At 35.2% G+C, this 23,445-nt stretch overlaps 1 protein-coding gene across 1 annotated transcript in view; it reads left to right on the top strand.

Annotated features, from left to right (window-relative positions):
- DCUN1D5 (DCN1, defective in cullin neddylation 1, domain containing 5) overlaps positions 1 to 22,744 on the top strand; it is a 29,162-nt gene extending 6,418 nt beyond the window's left edge. Inside the window, exons 3-8 of the mRNA XM_010838871.1 lie at positions 1,635 to 1,705; positions 2,118 to 2,209; positions 16,703 to 16,811; positions 16,901 to 17,005; positions 19,930 to 20,032; positions 22,019 to 22,744. Of these exons, the coding sequence (XP_010837173.1) occupies positions 1,635 to 1,705; positions 2,118 to 2,209; positions 16,703 to 16,811; positions 16,901 to 17,005; positions 19,930 to 20,032; positions 22,019 to 22,074 (536 nt within the window). The 3' untranslated portion in view covers positions 22,075 to 22,744. The remainder of the gene's footprint in view (positions 1 to 1,634; positions 1,706 to 2,117; positions 2,210 to 16,702; positions 16,812 to 16,900; positions 17,006 to 19,929; positions 20,033 to 22,018) is intronic.
- Positions 22,745 to 23,445: the final 701 nt, after the last annotated feature.

Here is a 23,445-nt window from a genome sequence, read left to right as displayed (position 1 = left end):
CCTGAGCAGCCTTGGTCTAGTCCATGACATATAAGCTGGAGTATTTTTAGTCCTTAAGAAAGGAAACAAGTTTCTCTTAGCTACTTTAATATTTGAAGACTGTGTTTTCTTTCAAAAACCAAGTGTGGTAAACATATTTGTATCATATCTAGTTTTAAAATTTATTTTAGCCTTTTAAATTGAGGTATATCATTATATTAATTTCAGGTGTACAACATAATGATACATGTTTTTATCACAAAATTATTACCACCTGTCACTACGCATGGCTACAAATTTTGTTTTCTTGTGATAAGAACTTTTAAGAATTTACTCTCCTGCTGCTGCTGCTAAGTCGCTTCAGTCGTGTCCGACTCTGTGCGACCCCAGCTATGCCATAGCTGGCAGCCCACCAGGCTCCCCCGTCCCTGGGATTCTCCAGGCAAGAACACTGGAGTGGGTTGCCATGTCTTTCTCCAATGCATGAAAGTGAAAAGTGAAAGTGAAGTCGCTCAGTCGTGGCCGGCTCTTCTCGACCCCATGGACTGCAGCCTACCAGGCTCCTCTGTCCATGGGATTTTCCAGGCAAGAGTGGGGTGCCATTGCCTTCTCCGGATTTACTCTCTTAGCTACTTTCAAATACACGAAATAGTATTATTAACACTATATTCCTCCTGCTCCATGTTACATCCTCAGGACTTACTAAGTTTGGAAGTTTGTACCTTTTAACCACCTTCACTCATTTTGCCCACCCCTGCCTCTGGCAACCACCAATCACTTCTCTGTATTTGAGTTTGATTGTTTTTGGTAGATTCCTTATACAAGTGAGCTCACGTCGTTATTTCCCTTTCTCTGACTTGTTTCACTTAGAAAAATGCCCTTGAGGTTCATCCATGTTGTCACAAATTTGTTTTATCAAGTCAAAAGATAACATAAAAAATAGGAGAATTGATGTACTGACTTATGTTTAGTATTACTAAGGGAAAAAATAGGAAAAATGTCCTTAATTTTTGAACTAATGATAGACATAGCTAATTGAGGGATTAAGCATTTATTTCTACATTAAGATTACATAATATTCATGCTTTACTAGGAAAATATCTCATTCTGGAATCTCAGTGTAGCCATTTCTTATATCATTATTGTTCTATCTTTAAAAAAGTATTAAATTTTTATGGATATATTTCAGAAGGTTAATGAATGACCATCTGTTTTAGTAAGAAACAGATAGTCTCCTCTGTTTACTGTCTTGAATTGTGGGTTGGTACTGGCACGTTCTAGTAGAATAAGGAGCTCAAACCTTCTTGTGCTTCTTTATATTGATGCATTGTCAAAAAATTTCTTCAGAGGAAGCTCTCAGTAAATGTATTTTTAAGGATAGATTCAAGTGATTGTACAACCTAGTGATTGTCATTAATGTTTGTTTTTATGTCCTTAATTATATTTTATAATGTGTTCAAAGAGGATTTCAAAGTTAAAAAAAAAATTTAATCTGTACAAATATTCATACTTTATCAAAGGTATGTCAAAAATCAAAGTCAGTTATTCACAAAAAAATGTTATGTATTCATAAATTCCTTTAACACAGTGGCTTCTGTTTTATGTTGATATAAAGTTATAACAATAAAATATATAAATTATTTTTGTCTTTGAAGGTCCTGATGAAGTTGTAGGGCCAGAAGGAATGGAAAAATTTTGTGAAGACATTGGTGTTGAACCTGAAAATGTATGTTTTATTTTTAAGTAGAATGGAATGCAAGTGGGGTATAGCATATTCATCAATTTCTAAAAATTGAAACAGTTTAATCTTACAAGAAAATTTTGTTTCTTCATGAATATTGCAGATTTTCATTTAGGTTTTTTTAAGTGAATTTAACTTGGGCATGTATTATCTTTCTTGATATAAATGTCTTTTGTGATAGAGTAAGAGAGATTCTACCTTCAGAAACTGTTAGAATATTTTGCTTTTAAGAAATTGACCCATCTAAATTTCTTTACAGTTAATAATTCCAGAGATTGTACTCTTTAATAGTTGAAGGATGGAAATAGTTGTATAAAAAATGCTCTCCATGATAAATATAGACATGATAATCTCTGTGCTGACTTCTCCCCTATCCTTTATGTTCTGTTCTTTCCAGATTATTATGTTAGTTTTAGCGTGGAAATTGGAGGCTGAAAGCATGGGATTTTTTACCAAGGAAGAATGGTTAAAGGGGATGACTTCATTACAGTAAGAAATTTTTTTAAAAAACAAATTTGATGGCCTATTTGAAAATCTTAATTGATATTTTGTGCTTCGTAATTTCAGGAGTAAGGCTTCACCTTAAATTAGTAGGATTGAAAAAAATTATATTATGGTCTTTGGCAAATGAACAGTTACTCCATTTTTCATATTTTCTAAGAAAGAATCTTTAAGCAGTTCTGTTAAAACCCACCTATTCTCCTGATGCATGAATTAGAGCTTTATGATAGAAGTTATTTACTCATGGAATGTTTGAGCAATGAGGGACTTCTTTCTCAGAATACAGAATTCTACTACGGGAGTAGTTTGTTCTTTGGCAGTTCTGAGCTCTGGGGCCTCCTCTCTCTTCAGTTTTATACTTAACTTAAAAAAGAAATTTGAAGTGAGTTACATGACAGTTTTAAAGAATAAAAGTAGAAATATTGTTTGGCATTAATAAATAAGTGTGCAACATTTAGCCATTTTATAGTTGTATACTTTCAGATTGTATGCTGCTTTTGAATGCTTTTATAAGTTATAAAATTGCTTCTTTTTCACAAAATTGCTTCTTTATAGAAATAATTTGATTTTGGCTTTCCAGAGTAAAGTGTGCTTAGTTTCAATTGGTAATTATATGTAATTTTATGTCATATTCCTGATGTTCATCCAGGAAGTAATTAATAATCAACATTCTAAAATAGAGCAAGCATAAATTTATAATATTTGTGGAGCCCCAAACTGGAGGTTAATTAGTTTCCTGTTGTATGTTTTTAATTAACATGCTTAACTGTTCTTTACTCTTTGTTTGCCTATCCTTAACTTTCAGAATACCTGTTTTTTCAAGTGTATTTGTTCATATGGAACGTAAATATTTTTGAATTTTCAGTGTCTAATATTTTCTAATTCTCCTTTTAAACCAGCATTAACATTTAGATATTTTATGTGTGTATCTACACTCACAATAAAGAAAAGAGAACACACTCTCACTTTTATTATTTATAGGTGAGATGATTCTGAAATTCAGAGAGGTGAAGAACATTTTTGCCAAAGTTTACATAGTTCCTGTGTAACTAAGAATAGCAGAGCTAGAATGTTAATTTCCTGATTACCAGTCTACCATACTGCGCTTCCTATTGTGTCATTCCTTTGTTAGCACTCTTTATAAAATAGAAGGCCATTATCAACTTTTAAAATCATAGTGTTTATAACCAAGACCACAAATTCTGCCATTCATCTAGGTGTCATAACATGCCAGATTAAAATAATGTTGCTTCTGAAATTCTTTGAGCTGTTTGCCACCATTTAATTAATTTTTTAGAGAAAGAAAAACTATACAGGAGTATGCAAAGAATATAAAGAATTTTATACAGCTCAGTCTGTTTTATTAAAACCTGTATTGGTTGTCACATAGCTCATTAATTGTGAGACCTTTTATTTGACATTACAGTTGCTTTTTGTACTCTTCTGCTGCTGCTTTTGTCCTACTTTTTTCAATATCTCAGCTAACAAGTGTTTGCATATTTTTAAACCAAAAGTTTCTAATTGCTTTTGAATAACTTGATATTATATAAGGAGCCTCTGTATAACATATATAAACAAAAATGTTTCTAGTATTTACATATGGCTTTAGGTATATGCTAGGAAAATTGATGAACCCATGAACATGTTGATTATTAGGAAATCTTTCCAGTAGGAAGTTCACAGGCTTTACATAATAAAAGCAATATTTAGCACTTAAAATTGACCCAGAGGTTTTTGTTTCACTCATGTATTATCCCCTACCCATTTGCCTAGAGCTCTATATTGTAGAGCCTTGAAGTTACTAAAATTAGGCAAGCATTCTTGACTGGGAAAATAGTTTTTTTCCTCTGATGATCTAGATTGCTATGTGATATACAAAGTATCTTTTCTTAGTTGGCAAAGTCTTATTATCCCCTGAATATTCTTATAAGGAACTTGTATAAAATAGTTTACAAAATAAACCAAGAGAGACCGAGCTCTTAGTTTTTTAAAAAATGTATAGTTTTCTAGTATACTTGGTTTTATATAATTATAAAGTATAAAATTTTACAGACTTGGTTCTTTTTATAGTTGTTTATATTTTTAGGATTTAATATAATCTGAACATAGTTATTTGATGATTCCTGAATCACTGTAATGTAGTTATCAGCTGTTTCAAATTAATTAATTTTAACCCTTAGAACACTTGAGTAGAGCTCTGCCAAAGAATAGAAACAGTCTGATAGTTATGCTATGCTAAGTCACTTCAGTCCTGTCCGACTCTGTGGGACCCCATAGACGGCAGCCCACCAGGCTCCCCCGTCCCTGGAATTCTCCAGGCAAGAACACTGGAGCGGGTTGCCATTTCCTTCTCCAGTGCATGAAAGTGAAAAGTGAAAGTGAAGTCGCTCAGTCGTGTCTGACTCTTAGCGACCCCATGGATTACAGCCTAACTGTCTGACTCTTAGCGACCCCATGGATTACAGCCTAACAGGCTCCTCCGTCCATGGGATTTTCCAAGCAAGAGTACTGGAGTGGGGTGCCATTGCCTTCTCTGACATTATGGTAAAGAATAGTAGAATATCATAATCATGGTTAATTAAAATCTGTAATGGTGTAATACTTAACTGTTTTCAGAATACTTTTTTTGAAAACATTTATTTATTTTAAAGCTGTTATTCATACAGACTTTCCATAACTGAATTGTCATTTTCTTTTGTGTGAAAGAATTTATGGGTATGACTTTGTACATAATTGGAGTAGAATGGTCATTTTGTAAGTTTTGGGGATGTGATTGCCATATCCTTTCCAGATATTTTGCTCTATTTTGTTTTCATTGTTTTTTATTAATAGTCAAATTTCCCTTCAAGTCAGATTTAATTTAATATATATTTACCCTTATTTTGTCTAAAATACTGTGCGCTTACTGGTGATCACAGTGAGGCATGGGACACAGCTTTTACTTAGTTACATTCTAGCAGGGCAGGGAAAGTGTTACAATACTGTAAACATAAATAAATCTCCAGTGGCTCAGCGATAAAGAATGTGCCTGCAATGCAGAAGATGTGCGCTCCATCCCTGGGTCAGAAGGGCCCCTGGAGAAGGAAGTGGCAACCCACTCCAATATTCTTGCCTGGGAAACCCCATGGCAGAGGAGCCTGGTGGGCTACAGTCCACGAGGTCTCTGAAGAGTCGGATACGACTGAGAAACAAACCATAGATCCATGTGGGATGGGACAGATGCTGAGTAAAAGTAACAGATACTGTGAAAGCACAGCTGCTAAGGGGATGAATTACCACTGAGTAGACAGGCAAGTCTTTGCTATAGGTGTGGCATTTGAACTAGACCTTGAACAATGATTAGGATTTTGATGGTTGAGGATATAGAAAAATGTTTCAAGAGAAAACTGTGAGCAGAGCCTTGAGAAGGAAAAACATATGTCTAGTTTGCTGGAATCAAAAGGTACATAAAAGAAACTGACAGCAGTTTTAAACTCCAGATAGTTGAGATATGGCTGCATTATGCAGGACTTTGACTAATATGTTGAGAGAGTTTGAACCATGTGTTTTAGCTTGAGAAGGCACCAGGTTACTGAGCACAGGAATTATCAAAGATTTGGGGGATGATTTCAATAGCGTTGATTTTCCTTTTTTTAAAAAAATGTTTTAAGATCATACACTCTTGAAAATCTTAGGGAAACTGTGAATCTTATCCCCGTTAAAATGCACAAATGTTGCTACACACAAAATGTTGCATATGGATCTTCTTCCTTGCATCTATAGCGGCAAGATTCCAAGGATACTTGAAAATTTTATTCTGCCATACTTACTGGAGCAAAGGACTTTTCTCATATGTACCAGCTGAAAGTTTGTTGTTGGAGCAAAGATGAGTTACCATGCTGCTAGAGGAAATTGTGGGCATAGATCTTTGAAAAGAGTATACCTGATTATGATCATGAAGAACGAGGGGAAAGAATAGCATCTGATGAGAACACTAGTACACTAAGCTGTCTTCCAGTAGCCTACAAATTGTACACCTTCTGGTCTCTATATTGAGCTCTGTACTTTGAAGAGTAAAGGCTTGACGGACTTTACTTTCTTAAAGGATTTAGAGAGGAATGGGGAACATTTATATAATTTTTTTTGGTGAGAGTAGAAGAGTAGATTGTATGCTATACTGTGTGTGGCATATGATTTATCGTTCACTTAGCATTTGGGGCCCAAGTACCATTTGTCGTTGGTGTGGTTCTTCCCCTTTGCTCTCCCGCAGAGTCACTGTGACTGTTTCAGAATGTCCCCTCTCCACATTTCCAGGTGCCTGCAGAGGTGGATTTTTTGTATTGTTGTGGTCAATAGACCTGATTCAGAGAATGTTCTAAATCCATAACTTTGTGAATAAAATTCTTCCTATTATAGCATCAGTGTGTCACAGCATTCTTATTGGGACTTGAAGATTAAGGAAGAGAACCTCACTTAGACCTAAATGAAAATGTTCTCTCATTTTAAAAGTCATTAATGAAGCAGAAATTAAAGTCTCTCTTGTTAATAGAACGTTTAACAATATTCAGGAAATTAATCCCCAAGCCTTTATGTTGAAATTTAAACCCATTTCTATTCATTCTAACAGCAGTGGCTTTGAAGATGGTTATTGTATTGTGCCAGTGTTCCCTGAAAAGTATAGTTTTATTTGATATTAAAAAATAGACTATTCTTATTTTCCATGCTATACTACTTATAGTATGTGTTTCTTTTTAGTTCAGAAGAAATATTCTTCCTACTTTAAGAGGTGTCAAGATTATTAACTCCTGTGAGTCTATTTTGGAGCTAGATTAAGTATCAGAATTGTGTGTTAATAACAGCTTGGGCGTGTTTACTGGTTTTGCTGGGTTCAGCCATGTCTTTATGATGTTCGTGATAAATGTGGAAGTTTGTGTTCTAATTTTTTTCACTTTTCTCTAAGAAGAAACATTGACTGTCAGTTCTATTAAATTCTTTCTCTGCTGAAGGTGTAGAGGAGCCATTAGGAATGATAGTTTGGAGAGAGCCACCCATGTGAAGATGCCTGTTAACTCAGCCTGTCAAGCTAAGAATTGTGTTACACATTTAATATATGACCCTCATTAGTAACCTTATGGCTGTCTCATTGTTTTTGTGGTTTTAAAATGAGAAACAGACTGGAAAAGATTAACTTACCTAAAGCCACATGGCTGGAAGTGGAAAACTTGGAATTTCAATTCTCTGTTTGACTTGAAACTTTGTTCTTTATCTCTGTATTATTGAGGTCTCATCCTAAGTAATATTGTTACTTTGTGTATTTCCCTGGAGAACAAAATGGCAACCCATTCCAGTGTTCTTACCTGGAAATTGCATGGACAGAGGATCCTGGTGGGCTACCTACCATCCACGGGGTCACAGAGTCAGACATGACCAAGCAACTGAGCACACACAACTGTGGAATGTAAAATATTTGGAAAGGACTGTAATCTCTTAGATTATCTCCTAGAGAGAATTGTCAGTCACTACTTACATGCTTAACAATTCTGTTTGAACTATAGTTTTCCACTAACCTTTTCCCAGATGGGTATTTTGAAACCTTTTGTAATACATCATCTACTTTGTGTTTTATTTTTGATATTCATACCTTTATTTAACAGACAGTTTTGGAATGCTGGGGCCTATATGCCAGGCCCCATGTTAATACTGTGAGGACGATTTTTGAATTCTGGAAGTATTGAGAGAAAAAAAGCTTTTAAAGTAGGGAGATATCCTTTAACTTGTTTTCCCTCCGGAATCTCAAGTCTGTTAAGATTTTGTGTGAAAATGTGAGTCACATCATTAAAAAAAGTGTGAAAAGCTGCTTGAAGAAGCTCTAAAGATGTGGAAAACTAGGCCCCTACTTAAAGGTAGGTCCTGGTGGGAACGGGAGCACCTGTGACTAGTCACTTCTAGTACTAGGACCTTCGGAACATTCTCAGTTGACAACTCTGGAGATACTGAAGTTTTGAGATGTCCCAGTTTTCAAACACTATTATAATAGCATGTAATCTCAGAATTTGTTTCTTTTGCGTATTCTTCTGGTAGAAGTTAACTGCATTTTCAACTTTCATTAAAACATTTTCATAGAATGAAGAATGTTTGCACTAGTAGAAGCCATTTATTGAAATAGTAAATAATAAATTTCTCATAAATGATAATAAATTTTTCTTATTTCTTCTTGAAACATTTTGTGTACTTATTCATATGTAAGGAAGTAGGCCCCAAACAAATTAGATGATTAACTTATCCAAACTTTGATTTCCATTTCTGGCAGTTACGGCATCCTAAGTATGCAAACAAATCATTTCCCATATTACACACCTAAATGTTGGTTAAAATATGAAACATCTTTTAAAAAACATACTTGTACTTGACTATAGAAAAATAAATCAGAAGCCAAAAATTATGAGAGATGGTAATTCCATAGGGCTCTATGGAGCTGGCATTTACCCTGAGGATACCTGCCTGTTCTTAGTCAGCTAGGTTAACCTTTTATGCCTGTTGGAAACTGTAGACAAATTGCATTGAGAATCATGTTAAAAACTCACACATTTAGTTATTGATGCCAAATCTATCCAAAAGATGACTTGTTTGCTTGGGCTTGGTTTGACACATGCAGTTGGAGACAAAGGGCTTCTAGTAGAGAGAATTTCTAACTAAAAGTGCTTTTTGGGGAGTTCCCTGTTGGTTAGGATCTCAAGACTTTCACTTTCATGGTCCTGGCTGGGTTCAGTTGCTGGTTGGGAACTGAGATCCTGCAAGCTGAGAGGCATCGTCAAAAAAAGGAGCTCTTTGTCATGAGGATGTAGACACAATCCAAAAATGCATTTTAGTCTTGTCTCAGGTAATTAGTACTCCCATGTGTTTAGTGGAAGCAGTTCTGTACAGGAAAGCATTTTAAACAGAAGCCTCAATTTCTTCAGAGAAAAGTTCAGTGATTGTTAACAATCAAAAATCACTGAACAAGTTAGGAAACAGATCTTAAACTTCAAAATAAGACTCTTTAAGGCTAGTATTTTGAGTTACTACAATTTCAGTATAAAATAACTACATTAATGTGTATTAAAAAAGAATGGTCTCAGATGATCAGATTTCAGATAATTTCTAAAAGCGAAATATATAAAAGATTTAAAACTCAGTAGATGAACTAACTGCAAAGGAGATGGATATAAATGATGACCTACCATATTTGAGGAAAACAGAAAATAGAAAAGAGGCTAAGAGCTATAGTGGATTGATTTTTTAAAATTAATTTTGAGTCTGTTTTGTGAATTTTGACTGTGTTCTCTATATTCTAGATTTAAGTCCTTCATTGAATATGTGGCTTGAAAATGTTTTCTCTGTGTCTGTAGCTTGTGTTTTTATTCTCTTACAGGGACTTTTATACAGAATAAAAGTTTTAAATTTTGATGATGTCTGGTTTATTAGTTTTTTCCTTCTTATGTGTTTTAAGTGTCAAGTCTAAGAATTCTTTGCCTAGCCATGCATCCTGAGGATTTTTCCTTACTGTTTTTTCCTAGAAGTTTTATATTTTTACATTTTACTTTTAAATCAGTAATGCATTTTGAATTGATTTCTATTAAAGGTATGAGACTTAGATTTTTGGTTTATTTCTTTATCTGTGGATGTCCATTTGTACCACTACCATTGGTGCAGAAACTCTTTCTCCTATTGAATTTTACCTTCATCAAAAAGCATCTGGCCTTACTTGTGTGGTCTCTTCTGGGTTCCCTGTTCTGTTGATCTTCTTCCACGACCACACATTCTGCATTACTATAACCATGTACTCAGTCTTGAAGTCAGGTAGACTGATTGATCTTTTCTCGAATTTTTTTTTAGCTACTACAGTTTCTTTCAACCTCCTTTTTCTTTCTTGGTCACACTGTGTGGCGTGTGGAATCTTAGTTCCCCGACCAGAGAGTAAAACCTATGCTAGGAATGGAGTCTTAACCACTGGACCACCAGAGATGTCCCACTACTACAGTCTCTTTGCTTTTCCAAAAATTTTAGAATAATCTTACATATTTACAAAAAATCTTACTGAGATTCTTGTTAAAGTGCATGTGAATTTGAGAAGAATTGACATCTTTGCTCTTTGACTCTTCCAAAAATAGATATGTCTCCATTTACTTAGGTGCTTGGTTTCTTTCATCATTTCTTTGTAAAACATGGACGTCCTGTACATACATGTATTCTAAGAGTTAAACCTAAATATTTCGTTTATTTCAGTCACTATAAATATTGTGTGTTTAATTTTCGCATCTGTATGTTCATTATTAATATATAGAAATAGAATTAATTTTTGTATGTCCTGTATCCTATGAACTTGCTGAACACACTTATTGTAAGATTTTTGTGTGTGTGCTCTTTGGGTTTTCCACATGGACAATTGTGTCATATGATTATGACACAAAATAGGGCCAGTTTTATTTCTTTTCTGGTCTGTACATCTTTTATTTCTTTTCCTTGACATATTGCATTGGCTAGAATGTCTACTATTATGTTGAATAAGTGTGGTGATAGTGGACATCCTGTTTTGGTTCCCCATGTTAGAGATAAAGATAACAGTTTTTCACCATTAAGTATTGTTATTGGTAGGTTGTTTGTAGGTTTCTTTTTTCTTTTTAAATCAAATTGAGCAAGTTCTCTTTCTGTTTTTTTGTGAGTTTTAAGGTGAATAGATATTAAATACTTTAAATACACTTTCTGCATTAAATCATATAGTCATGTGGTTTTTCTTTTTTTAGCCCATTAATGTGCTTATGTTAATTTTTTTGTGAGTACTGAATCAGTCTTGCATACTTAGAATAAATCCCACTTGATCATGGTATATAATTATTTTAAATATTGCTTAATTCTATTTGCTAATATTTTGTTAAGGCCTCATGAGGGATATTGGTCTATAACTTTATTTTCTTTTTCTTATTTATTGCGTTATAATGGACATAAAATGTTATATTAGCTTCAGATGTAAAGCATAAGGATTCAATATTTGTATATATTACAAAATTAAGGACTTCCCAGGTAGCTCAGTGGGTAAAGAATCCATCTGCAATGCAGGAGACATAGGTGACATGGGTTTGATTCCTGCAATACTATCACCATAAGAAGTCATTAACATCCATTAGTATATATAGCTGTAAATTTTTTTTCCTTGTGATGATTTTTTTTTTAATTGTCTTTGATTTTAGGGTAAAGGTAATACTGGCTTTATAAAATAAATTGGAAAGTTTTTGCTTATACTTTATTTTTTGAAGGAGGTTGTAGAACTGATCTTCAAAGATGGTGAAATTCTCCAGTAAAACCACCTGAACCTGTATATGTCTTTTATAGATGTTTCTAACTTTTGAATTCAGTTTATTTAATAGTTCAATAGTTACACAACTCAAATATTGGTCCATGTCACCTGTTTTTGTTTTTGGCTATGTTGGGTCTTTGTTGTGTTGTATTGGGGCTTCTCTTGTTGCAGAGCATGAGCTAAGTCGCCCTGCAGCATGTGGGATCTTAGTTTCCTCACCAGGGATCAAATCCGCCTCCTCTACATTGGAAAGTCAATTCTTTAAAAAAAAAATTTTTTTTTAAATTTATTTGTTTATTCATTCATCCATTTAGGGCAGTGCTGGGTCTTGATTGTGGCAAGGACTTCTCTCTAGTTGCGAGGAGCAGGGGCTGCTCTCTGGTTGTGTGTGGGCCTCATTGTGGTGGCTTCTCGTGCAGAGCCGTGCACGTGTAGCTCGTGGGCTCAGTAGTTGCAGCTTTCAGGCTCTCGAGTTGTGGCGCATCGGCTTAGGGCTCTGACGCATGTGGGGTCTTCCTGGATCAGGGATTGAACCCATGTCTCCTGCATTGACGGGTGGATTCTTGACCTCTGAGCCACCAGGGAAGTCCTGGAGAGAGAATTCCTAATCACTGGGCCACCAGGGAAGTTCTGAGTCTGTTTCTTCTTAAGTTATCAAAGTTATATCCTTTTGATACTTGCAGGTCTAATGATATACTTTGTTTCATTCCTGATACTGATAATTTAATTATTTACTTTTCCTACTTGCCATAGATTCAATCTGGTCTTTTTCAGTAATCTAAGCTCCTATTTTTGGAATCTAGATAAGATTTCAAAAGCAGGAGCTTAGATTGTTGACTGAGACTGTTTTCTTCTTTAATGTTTGTATTTATATTTAGTGCTATAAATTTCCCTCTTAGCACTGTTTTGTATCTCAAACAATTTGATACATGTTTTCATTTTCATTCAGTTCAGTATATTTTTTGGTTTCCATTCCCATGGACTGTTTAGGAGTTGGCTGTTTCATTTCTAAGTTTTACTTTCTAGTTTGGTCTCGTTGTGGTCGAAGAACATATTCTGTGTGATTTCAATTATTTTATATCTGTTAAGATTTGTTTTATGGTTTAGGATTGAAAAGAAGTATTTTGTTGCCATTGAGTAGAATGTTCTTTCCAAGTCCATTGGATCCTGTTGATTGTTGGTATTGAATTCTTCTACATGTTTACCGATGTTCTGTGTTGTTCTGTCAATTGCTGAGAGAGAGAGATTGAAATCTAACTGTAATTGTGATTTTGTTTATTTCTCCTTATATTTTGCAGCTCTTATCTGGTGCACATGTTTGGGATTGTTCCATCTTCTTGGTGGATTGACCTTTTGTCATTATGTAATATTCTTTGCTCTGAAGTCTGCATTAGCTGATACTAGTTTAGCCACCTCTCATTTCTTTTAGTTGTTTGTACAGTATATCATTTTCTATTCTTTTACTTTCAGCCCGCCTATATTGTTATATTTAAAGTCAGTTTCTTCTGAACAGCATAGTTTACGGTGTTTGTTGTTGTTGTTCCACTCTGTCAGTCTCTAATCTTACAATTGGTTTATTTAAAACACTTATATTTGATGTAATTACTGATGTATTAGGGCTTAAGTCTGCCCTGTATTTTACAGTTCAAGAATTGTGGTTCTTTTGTTATATATTTCTTTCCTTAGACTTTCAGTTTCTTTGCTGATAGTTTCTGTCTTTTCATTTGTTTTAATTTCTTCTTGATTGCTTACTGGAGCATTTTTATAACTGCTTTAAAATCTGAGTTGAGTGATTCTAAACATCTTGAGCATTTCAGGGTTTGCATCTATTGATTGCCCTTTTGCTGTTGAGATCTTGGTTCTTGCTATGGCAGGCAATTTTTTTTTTAATTGAAACCTGGAAGATTGGAGTATGATTTTGTTATGAAAGTCTGGATCTTACTTGAGGCTTCTGTTTTAGCTAGCTTCCTCTAACACCACTTGGGCGGGAGAGTTGAGGGCCTCATTAGTTTCAGGCGCCCATAGAAAGTGAAGTTCCTCTCTGCATCCTTGACATCTGGGGAGGAGTCCTCATGACTGTCAGCGGAGGTGAGAAGCCTCCACAGATGCTTGATCTCCACTGACACTGCTGGAGTGACGGCCGCGTTCCTGGGTAAAGCTGACAGCCTTGACTCATCCTCCTCTGACACTTGCAGAGTGGAGGAGGAGTGTCTGCTTTTCACTGCCTGATGGGAGTACCCCTTGTGGTTTCCGCTGACACTGCAGAATTTGAGAGGGCGGCCTGCTTATATCCTAGTGTTTTGTTTGTTGTTTAGTCCCTAAGTCGTGTCTGACTCTTTTGTGATCCCATGTACTCTAGCCTGCCAGGCTATCTGTCCATGGCATTCTCCAGGCAAGAATACTGGAATGGGGTGCCATTTCCTCCTCAAGGGGGTCTTCCCAAATCAGGGATCCAATCCAAGTCCCTTGCGTTGGCAGGAGGACTCTTGACCACTGAGCCCCCTGCTGCTGCTGGGTTGCCATTTCCTCCTCCAATGTATGAAAGTGAAAAGTCAAAGTGAAATCGCTCAGTTGTGTCTGACTCCTAGCGACCCCATGGACTGCAGCCTACCAGGCTCCTCCGTCCATGGGATTTTCCAGGCAAGAGTACTGGAGTGGGGTGCCATTGCCTTCTCCAACTGAGCCCCCAGAGCGCCCCATATCCTGGTGAGGGTGGACCATTCAGTTCCCCCCATTCAGGCTTTGCTGGCGTTGGTAGGGGTTGAGCCAGTTTTCTCTTTGGTGTTTGACTAGAGAAGAGTGGTTTGTTGTTTTTTTCCCTTAACAATTTCTGTCTTGCCAGATTGCTTACTTTGGGCTAGAGGGGGAGAGCAGGCTTTTGTGTTTGTTTATTTTTTGTCTGCCCTCGTTGGCATTTCTGTTTTGCTGACTCCTTCAGCTCCAAGCTGGGATAGATGAAGCAAGAAGAAAACCCAGGGAACATGCTACTGTATCATTTCTCAGATTCTTTCAGAGTCTTTTTATGTTTGTTTTGTATATAATGTATAAGGCTTTTAATTGAATTAACAGGAGAGACGTGAAATAACACTTCATCTTCTTAGAAGCAAGTTGTTTCTCTTATTTTTTCTTAAAGTGAACTTTCTGCCTTCCTTCCCCATCGTACTCTACTGCCTCTTTTCTCTGCTCCATTTTAGAAACAGATTCTTTGAAAGCAATTGTCTAGGCTTCTTTTCTCTAGTTTCTCCTCTTTCGCTCTTTTAAACCTATTCTAGCAAGACTTTATCCTTATAGCTCCTCCGAAATCACTCTTGTAAAGGCCTTATTTACAAGTGAATAATCAAACCAGTTAATACTGACAAAGCTTTGGGTGAAGCTAAAATTGTAGAGGGAAGTCTGTAGCATTAAATATTATATTAAAGAGGGGGAAAAAGTCTAAAACCAAATGAACTGGTATCTAATTTAAAAGGATTAACCCAAAGAAAGGAGATAAAAAGTGTTCCAACCCTGGTAAAACAGAAAAAAGATACAATTGAGAGAATTAAGAAATTCTGACAAGGTAATCAAGAAGAACAAAAAAAAGGAAAAAATATATAATAATCATGTTAGAAAATATTGTAAATATTTTAATTGGCATATTTAAGTAAAATTATATGTGAAATAAGTAATCAGAAAAGTGTATAAATGACCAAAACTGATTCAAAAAGACATAAAAAAATCTGACTGGTCTAATAACCATTTAAAATGCTGATTTAGTAGTTTAAAGGTTTTTCTTTTCTTAGTAAAAAGGCCCAGGTGGTTTTTCAGCTGCTGAGTTTGTTCATATCCTGAATCCAATGTTGAGTAAACTTTTTTCGGAAAACAGAAGAAAGTGTACCATTTTTCATTTTGTTTTTTTGAGGCTTATGCTATAAGCTTGTTACAAGACTAGCAAAAAAAAATGTGAAAGAATGAAATTTACAGCCAGTCTCATTTATGAACAGCAGTGTATAAAACAGGTAACATGACCAAGTTTGGCTTATTCTAAGAATGCAAGTGTTAAGCAACACTAGAAATTTATTCAGATATTTTACACATTAATAAAATGATAAGTTACTACACATCACATTGTTGATTCAGAACAGTGAAAGGCTTGGTTAAATCTGAGAATGCTAGGTGTATTGTCATGAGTACTGAAATCAGTTTTGCGTGGAAAACTATTGGTCACAGTAGATGGCACAGCTAATTTGATTGAAGGGAGTCAGATGATCTCAGGACAAACTGTGAGTTAGTTCTGATGAGAGATTTTTTGACAAAATATTAGAAGGAACAGCATATCAAGTAGATAAAATAATATGTGCTTAAAGCATAGATATGGCATTTGGGAATGGTAAGTGAATTATAACTAGAGCACAGTTACATTTTAAGGATATTGGGCCCTGGCTGGAGATGAGATTGGAAGTTTATGCCAATTGTGAAAGGCTTTGTCTGCCTTATTTCTTGCTAAATAGTGGAGTAAATCAACCCAGGTAAAGTCAGAAAGCCAGTAATACTTTGGAACATCCCATCTCTTTAGTTCCTTATATTTAGTTAGTTGTACCTTTAGAGATAACATCTATTGCTTGTTTGCATTCTTTTGTATATGTACCTGATGTAAAGTTAGGTGCTGTCACTGATATACTTTGATTTTTTGTTTACTAAAAATGTAGTGACTGAATCACTAATATAATGTATTTCCTCTGGATTACCTACTAAACTTTTAAAAGCAATCATGGTTAGTCTCTTTCACCAAGATGGTGCCTGAGAATTTGTGTTAGAGGCCTGATTAATTTTATTTGTTCTGTCATTTTAACTTTATTTGTGGTAAAAGCATATATCTTAGTATGTTTCTTTTTACCAAATATTTGTGATTTTATTCGAGGTTATGCTTGAGTTGTGGGTGTTTTTTTTTTAAAGAAAAGTTATTGGAGTGACGTTTCATAGATTGCCAGGTTTTCTTTTCCCTTTTTCCCTTTTGCATTGTATTGGTAGGTAGAAGGCAACAGTTATTCTAAATTTGTGAATCAGAGATTTTAAACCTAAACCAACTTCATAAATGTGCTCACTTTTTTACTTAATGCATTCATTCTAACCCCCAAAGATACTTTTATTTAATTTTCTTAATTATATAACATTTGATTTTTTAATTTAAGGTGTGACTGCACAGAAAAGTTACAGAACAAATTTGACTTTTTGCGCTCACAGTTGAATGATATTTCTTCGTTTAAGAATATTTACAGATATGCCTTTGATTTTGCAAGGGTAGGTGGAATTTCCATGTTTGCAATTTTAATATTTTTTTTATTATCTTGAAACCACACTTAGGAAAACTTTTTTATCTTTTGTTTTAGGATAAAGATCAGAGAAGCCTTGATATTGATACTGCTAAGTCTATGTTAGCTCTTCTCCTTGGGAGGACATGGCCACTGTTTTCAGTATTTTACCAGTACCTAGAGGTATGTATATATTTTTATTTTTAAAATAATATTTAAAAACTTCAGCTGAATGAACAGCATACCTTTGAATGAATAAAAACAAAAAGACTGTAGCTTTTAAAAAAATCTGTATAAGTGGTTGAAAATTTGTTTAAATGTATACCTATCTGCTCTCATTTAGACATGAGTTCATGTTCATTAATATATTTTGTGCATAAGCCGTGTATATTCCTTTCCTCACAGCTCTTCTCCCTTCGAAAAAAAAAAAAAACAAAGATAAATCTTCAAAAAAACAATTTTAGCACAAATGCCCTTAATGTAAAATTAGTTTCTTGGGATTTTTCAGGAGAGAATTGATGCTAGTGTACAAATCTCAAGCTTCTAAATCAAGTTTCTTTCTATATACAGAATATTAGACTGAAAAAATCAATTTTAGAGAACCAATTTTAGTATTAAAGCTTAGGCTCAATCTAAAGAATTAGAATAAACTTTTTATCTTGTTGTTGTTTGTTGCTCAGTTGTATCTTACTCTTTGCGACCCCATGGACTGCAGCACACCAGGCTTCCCTGTCCTTCACCATCTCCCGGAGCTTGCTCAAACTCATGTCCATCGAGTCGGTGATGCCATCCAACCATCACGTCCTCTGTTGTCCCCTTCTCCTCCTGCCTTCAGTTTTTCCCAGCATCAGGGTCTTTTTCAGTGGGTCGGTTCTTCCCATCAGGTGGCCAAAGTATTGGAGCTTCAGCTTCAGCATCAATCCTTCCAATGAATATTCGGGATTGATTTCCTTTAGGATGGACTGGTTGGAGCTCCTTGCAGTCCAGTTGAGTTGAGTTCAGTTCAGTTCAGTCGCTCAGTTGTGTCCGACTTGTTGCGACCCCATGAATTGCAGCACGCCAGGCCTCCCTGTCCATCACCAACTCCCAGAGTTCATTCAGACTCACGTCCATTGAGTCAGTGATGCCATCCAGCCATCTCATCCTCTGTCGTCCCCTTCTCCTCCTGCCCTCAATCCCTCCCAGCATCAGTCTTCGCATGAGGTGGCCAAAGTATTGGAGTTTCAGCTTTAGCATCATTCCTTCCAAAGAATACCCAGGAATGATCTCCTTCATGATGGACTGGTTGGATCTCCTTGCAGTCCAGGGGACCCTCAAGAGTCTTCTCCAACACCACAGTTCAAAAGCATCCATTCTTCGGCGCTCAGCTTTCTTCACAGTCCAACTCTCACATCCATACATGACCACTGGAAAAACCATAGCCTTGACTAGACGGACCTTTGTTGGCAGAGTAATGTCTCTGCTTTTCAATATGCTATCTAGGTTGGTCATAACTTTCCTTCCAAGGAGTAAGCATCTTTTAATTTCATGGCTGCAGTCACCATTTGCAATGATTTTGGAGCCCAAAAAAATAAAGTCTGACACTGTTTCCACTGTTTCCCCATCTATTTCCCATGAAGTGATGGGACCGGATGCCATGATCTTCGTTTTCTGAATGTTGAGCTTTAAGCCAACGTTTTCACTCTCCACTTGCACTTTCATCAAGAGGCTTTTGAGTTCCTCTTCACTTTCTGCCATAAGGGTGGTGTCATTCTGCATATCTGAGGTTATTGATATTTCTCCCAGCAATCTTGATTCCGACTTGTGCTTCTTCCAGCCCAGCATTTCTCATGATGTACTCTGCGTATAAGTTAAATACGCAGGGTGACAATATACAGGCTTGATGTACTCCTTTTCCTATTTGGAACCAGTCTGTTGTTCCATGTCCAGTTCTAATTATTGCTTCCTGACCTGCATATAGGTTTCTCAAGAGGCAGGTCAGGTGGTCTAAGGGACTCTCAAGAGTCTTCTCCAACACCACCGTTAGAAAGTTTAATATTTTATGTCCCCAAATATGAGAACGTACTTAGATATAGTAATTACTGAGACATATATGCTGAATTTATAAAGGAAGTATTCTTTTAGAAGAAAGGCTTTATCCTTATACCTGTTGTTGAAGGTAAGATTCTAAGAAGATACTGTCCTTTTTTTCCATTTCTTGCTTTGGTAGTGTTTTTTTGTTTTTGCAATTTTGTCTTTTGTTTTGGTGTACTTCTTACCATTTCTTGAATATAGATGCTTTTGCTTTGAAAATAATTTCTCATGAAGCTGATTGTTTATCATAGCAAGTTCCCCAGATTAGTTTTGTTTAAAGCTTGTGATAAGAGACAGTAATATAAAAAGGTCTTATATGCACACTTAAATCTTTTAGCCTAATAAAGCAGATTAGTTGATGGATATTAACCTGTCTTCCTCATATTAGTAATTTGGGGACAGAGATAAATATTCCTTGTAAAAATATTCCCATGTAAAAGTTGCTGAGAGAACTAAATATTTTCAAATGTTTGTTGTGTGGAGGGTATGTAACATACATTATCTTTTTAAATGTTTATAACACCATTTTGAATTATGTTTTATTTTTACTTAGCCAACGAGTAACTTTCCCAAGGTCACTCAATTAAGTAACAGAAGTAAGATTTGAACGCAAGCCTGAAAAATGCCAACTTCAAATGTGGCTAAAGATTTGAAGTTGCATAACCTTATGCAAAGAAACAATTTAATGAGAAACAGCAGGAGGGAGTTTACTGTGTATATGAAACATTATATAGCTTGATCTCACTGGTGATTACACAGCATATACATTGGTAAAAATTTATTGAGTTTTACCCTTTTTGTTAGTGCCCTTGATGCTGTGTTATTCCTCAGGAATAAAAAAGGAAAAAATAAATTTGAAGATGTTAACATCTAAATGACCCTGAAAATTCTCTTAGAAACACAAATAATTAAAAGAGGAATAACTGTTTTAGGAAAGACTAAATCAAAACAAAGTTACAACTATGTTTATTGAAGTCAAATCCTAATAGATATTGCTTGTTCTGTAATCCAAATGTTTATATCGTTTTCTGCAGCAATCAAAGTATCGCGTTATGAACAAAGATCAGTGGTACAATGTGTTAGAATTCAGTAGAACAGTCCATGCCGATCTTAGTAACTATGATGAAGATGGTGCTTGTAAGTATATAATACAATGTTTTCTTACCAAAATATAGTTCTTAAAGCTATTAAATGAGAACGTGGATTTGTGTAGCATTACTATAAAGAATTTAAACTTCCTAACAGACCTTCTTGTTTTAATTGTGTGGGAAGTGTAGCGGGGAGGCAGGTATAGAAGGTAGAGAACTTAGATTGAGCACCATTATAAAATGTGTGCTGGTAAATCAAATATTTTCAATTACTTGGTAGCAGAGCACTATAGCTAAATTCAGAATATAATTTCTGCAGCTAGAAGCTAAAATTCTGCTTTATTCCTGGCTTTCCTGGCATTTTACTATGTAAGAAAAGTGCAGTCATGATTTTAAAAATAGGAAAGCAAAACAGCTATAGTAGCAAAAGCTTTAATATCATAATATCCATTCACAATATGGCAAATAATGTCAAAGTAACTTCCTTCAGAAATTATTGAGTAAACAGTCAATAAACTATGATTAAAATATCTGTCAGTCCCCTTGAGTGGAAAACCCAGGATGCCATAGGTGTTGGAGGCAATGATGAATTTTTAGATAAGCCAGATGAATTTTCTAGAGCTGTAAGTTTTTCACTCCCATCACAAGTTTGGCTGCATGTGTTGTTTTCATGTTGCAAAGCATTGTATAGAAAAGATTGTTATTGCTGTTTGGTTGCTAAGTCGTGTTGAACTCTTTTGCGACCTCATGGACTATAGCTCTCCAGACTCCTCTGTCCATGGAATTTCCCAGGCAAGAATCCTGGAGTGGGTTGCCATTTCCTTCTTCAGGAGATCTTCCCAACCCAGGGATTGAACACGGGTCTCCTGCATTGGCAGGCAGATTCTTTACCACTGAGCCACCAAATGTAAACTGAGGTTAATGGACTTTTGTGACACTGAAGAAACAAAATGCTGAAGAAAGGATAACTTTATTTCTTTCTGTATATATTGTGTCTTCCATTTACAAAATAGTGTAAAATTTAATATTTTTATAAATAATACCTTACAGCAGTAAACTGGCAGCTCAAGGACTATGTCTGTCCTGTAGATATGTATTTTCATGTGCATTTGAGTCACCGTTTTAACTGAGAGGTTTTGAATAAAAATATAGCTTCTAGATTTGTTTGAAAAATTACAAAATCTGACAGAACTGTTCCTGTGTTCTTCTATAGGAATTCGGTTGGAACCACGTAGTGGCTTATGTTGTACTGGCTTTCTGGTGTGCTGGTCCACAGTATGACAACATCTAGGTTGCTTTTCAGTTGTCATTTATTATTATGCTAGTCTCCTGTTTTTCTTACAGTAGAGAAATATCCATTAAAAGCGAGAGAAAAAGTGAGCTCACCAGAGGGTTGTAAGAAGAATAGGGCAAGCATATTTCTTTATGGCAATGAGTTTTCCCTACATTTCCAAACAATAAACGGTGAGGTTTAAATATTGCCTATCTGACTTCTATAAGTAAGTAAATTTGAACTCCCTGTAATATAAAAATATCTTTTTACAATAGTTCTTAATGCAGGTGTTGATATTTATTAGGTACTTGCTTTGTGTTCAGATCTATAGTAGGTCTTGTACCTGGAACAGTATATGGCCACACCTTCAGTACACTTACACATTTCTTGGTAAGGTAACAGAAATACTACGTTAAAACACTTTTCAGATTATTTAATAATTAATTGGCAGAAAGCCATGGGCAGTTAGAAAAAGGGAGAGGTTAATATTGACCGAGTTATCAGAGAGTTCATGAAACACTTAAATCTTGAGAATGTGGTTTGTACAAATATCCATTGTGGAAAGTCCCTTATGTTTTATTTAAAAAAAAAAAAAAAAACAAATGGCCAAGAAAGCACCTATTAAGTAGAAGAGGGAGTCTGGAAGGAAAATACCTAAAGAAGGGAAAGGTCAGTTCCCTATTGTCACCATAGAGTTTGTTTTATATAATTTAAGAGATAAGTTCACTGAATTCTAATAAAAGTTGTTTCTTTTATTTCTAGGGCCTGTTCTTCTTGATGAATTTGTTGAGTGGCATAAAGTTCGTCAAGCATCATAGCAAGAAGTATTGTGAAGAAAGTGCAAACCTTTTGATCCTGACGTGTGTACAGGCTAATGAGATGAGAGGGGAAAAAACCTAAGGGGTGCATTTTCATTCATATGAAAGACTTCTCATAGTACTTTTTTTTTTTTCCTTTTTTTTTTAAAGGACGTTTTCTTGTTACATGTTATGGGCGTTGAGCCACACCTCTTCTGAGACTGAATATTGAAGTTTTTGTTTGAGTTATGTTTATAACATTTATTTCAGAACAATAAAGATTCAGATTTGTGACAAAGGCCTTAAAGTGAAGATGTCCGTTGAGTGTCAAGAGTGGTATTTATTTTTGTAAATTTTAATTCTTGAATTTTAGAAGTGTGTCATACCAGAAATTTGTGGAATTTTAAAGGTTTTAAACAGTCTTAATATTTGGCAATGTACTCTGTTCATGGTATAGCTCATATATTCATCTCTGCACAATCAGAAAGAATATTTATTGGTCTTGACTTCTTGGGTAATTTCTGATGCAGCTAATAAAATACGTTTCTGGATATTGGGCAAGTTTAGCTGTGGTTTTCTGTGAAAGTTGCCAACATATTATGCATATTCTTTATCTGAAAAGTTTACAGTTGGAAAGATTATTGTGTTGTTACTTTGTTTTCTAACCATTAAATAGTATTGTCAATAAGTATAAATCAGCATCGTATGTATACTCTTAATGTGAATTTTACGTTTTCTGTATTCTATCAGTTTAAAATTCCATTATATTAGAGCAAGTTTCATATATTAATGGTCTCAAAATCAGTTAGCCTTATGAGAAAATTAAGACCATTATTGAAGCTGTATATCATCATTATTGTTGTTGTTCGTGACATATATGTGATCTTTTTAACTATCATTTCGTGATTTGGGGAGTTGTGTTGAGGACCACTCCATCCCAATCCCCCTTCTTTTTGGTTATTTGAGAACCTTAGCTCTGATGTTGTGGATTTAGTTAAAATATGTATTAGAAAAACGAGAATACGGACTCATGGGAGAATTCTAGGTGTAATTGTGCACAACTCAAGGGTACCATTTACATTGGTACAAATTACATTGCTAATTGTCACAATTCTCTGACCGTTGGCAGTGAAGTTTCCTGAAGACAGGACCGTCTTTTTTCTAATTCACACAAAAGGTGTCTTTTTGGACTAGCAGCAGGGCTGTTTTTACATTCCTCTTAAACCATCCAATATCCCAGTGAAATGAAAACCGTGTTCACATTTACAGTCAGGTCACAGCTTCAGGAATGTAATTCCTAATTATATGGAGAAAAGCAAATAGGTTGCTTTTCCATAATAACATTTCCATTGGGATTTAAGGTAAAGGTTGGTTTTTGGTGGTGAATTTAAT

Source organism: Bison bison, unplaced genomic scaffold (genome assembly GCF_000754665.1).
Source record: "Bison bison bison isolate TAMUID 2011002044 unplaced genomic scaffold, Bison_UMD1.0 scf7180017864107, whole genome shotgun sequence".
NCBI classification, from domain to species: domain Eukaryota; kingdom Metazoa; phylum Chordata; class Mammalia; order Artiodactyla; family Bovidae; genus Bison; species Bison bison.
Note: the sequence above shows the minus strand (reverse complement) of the source record. Positions and strands in the feature narration are given on the sequence as shown.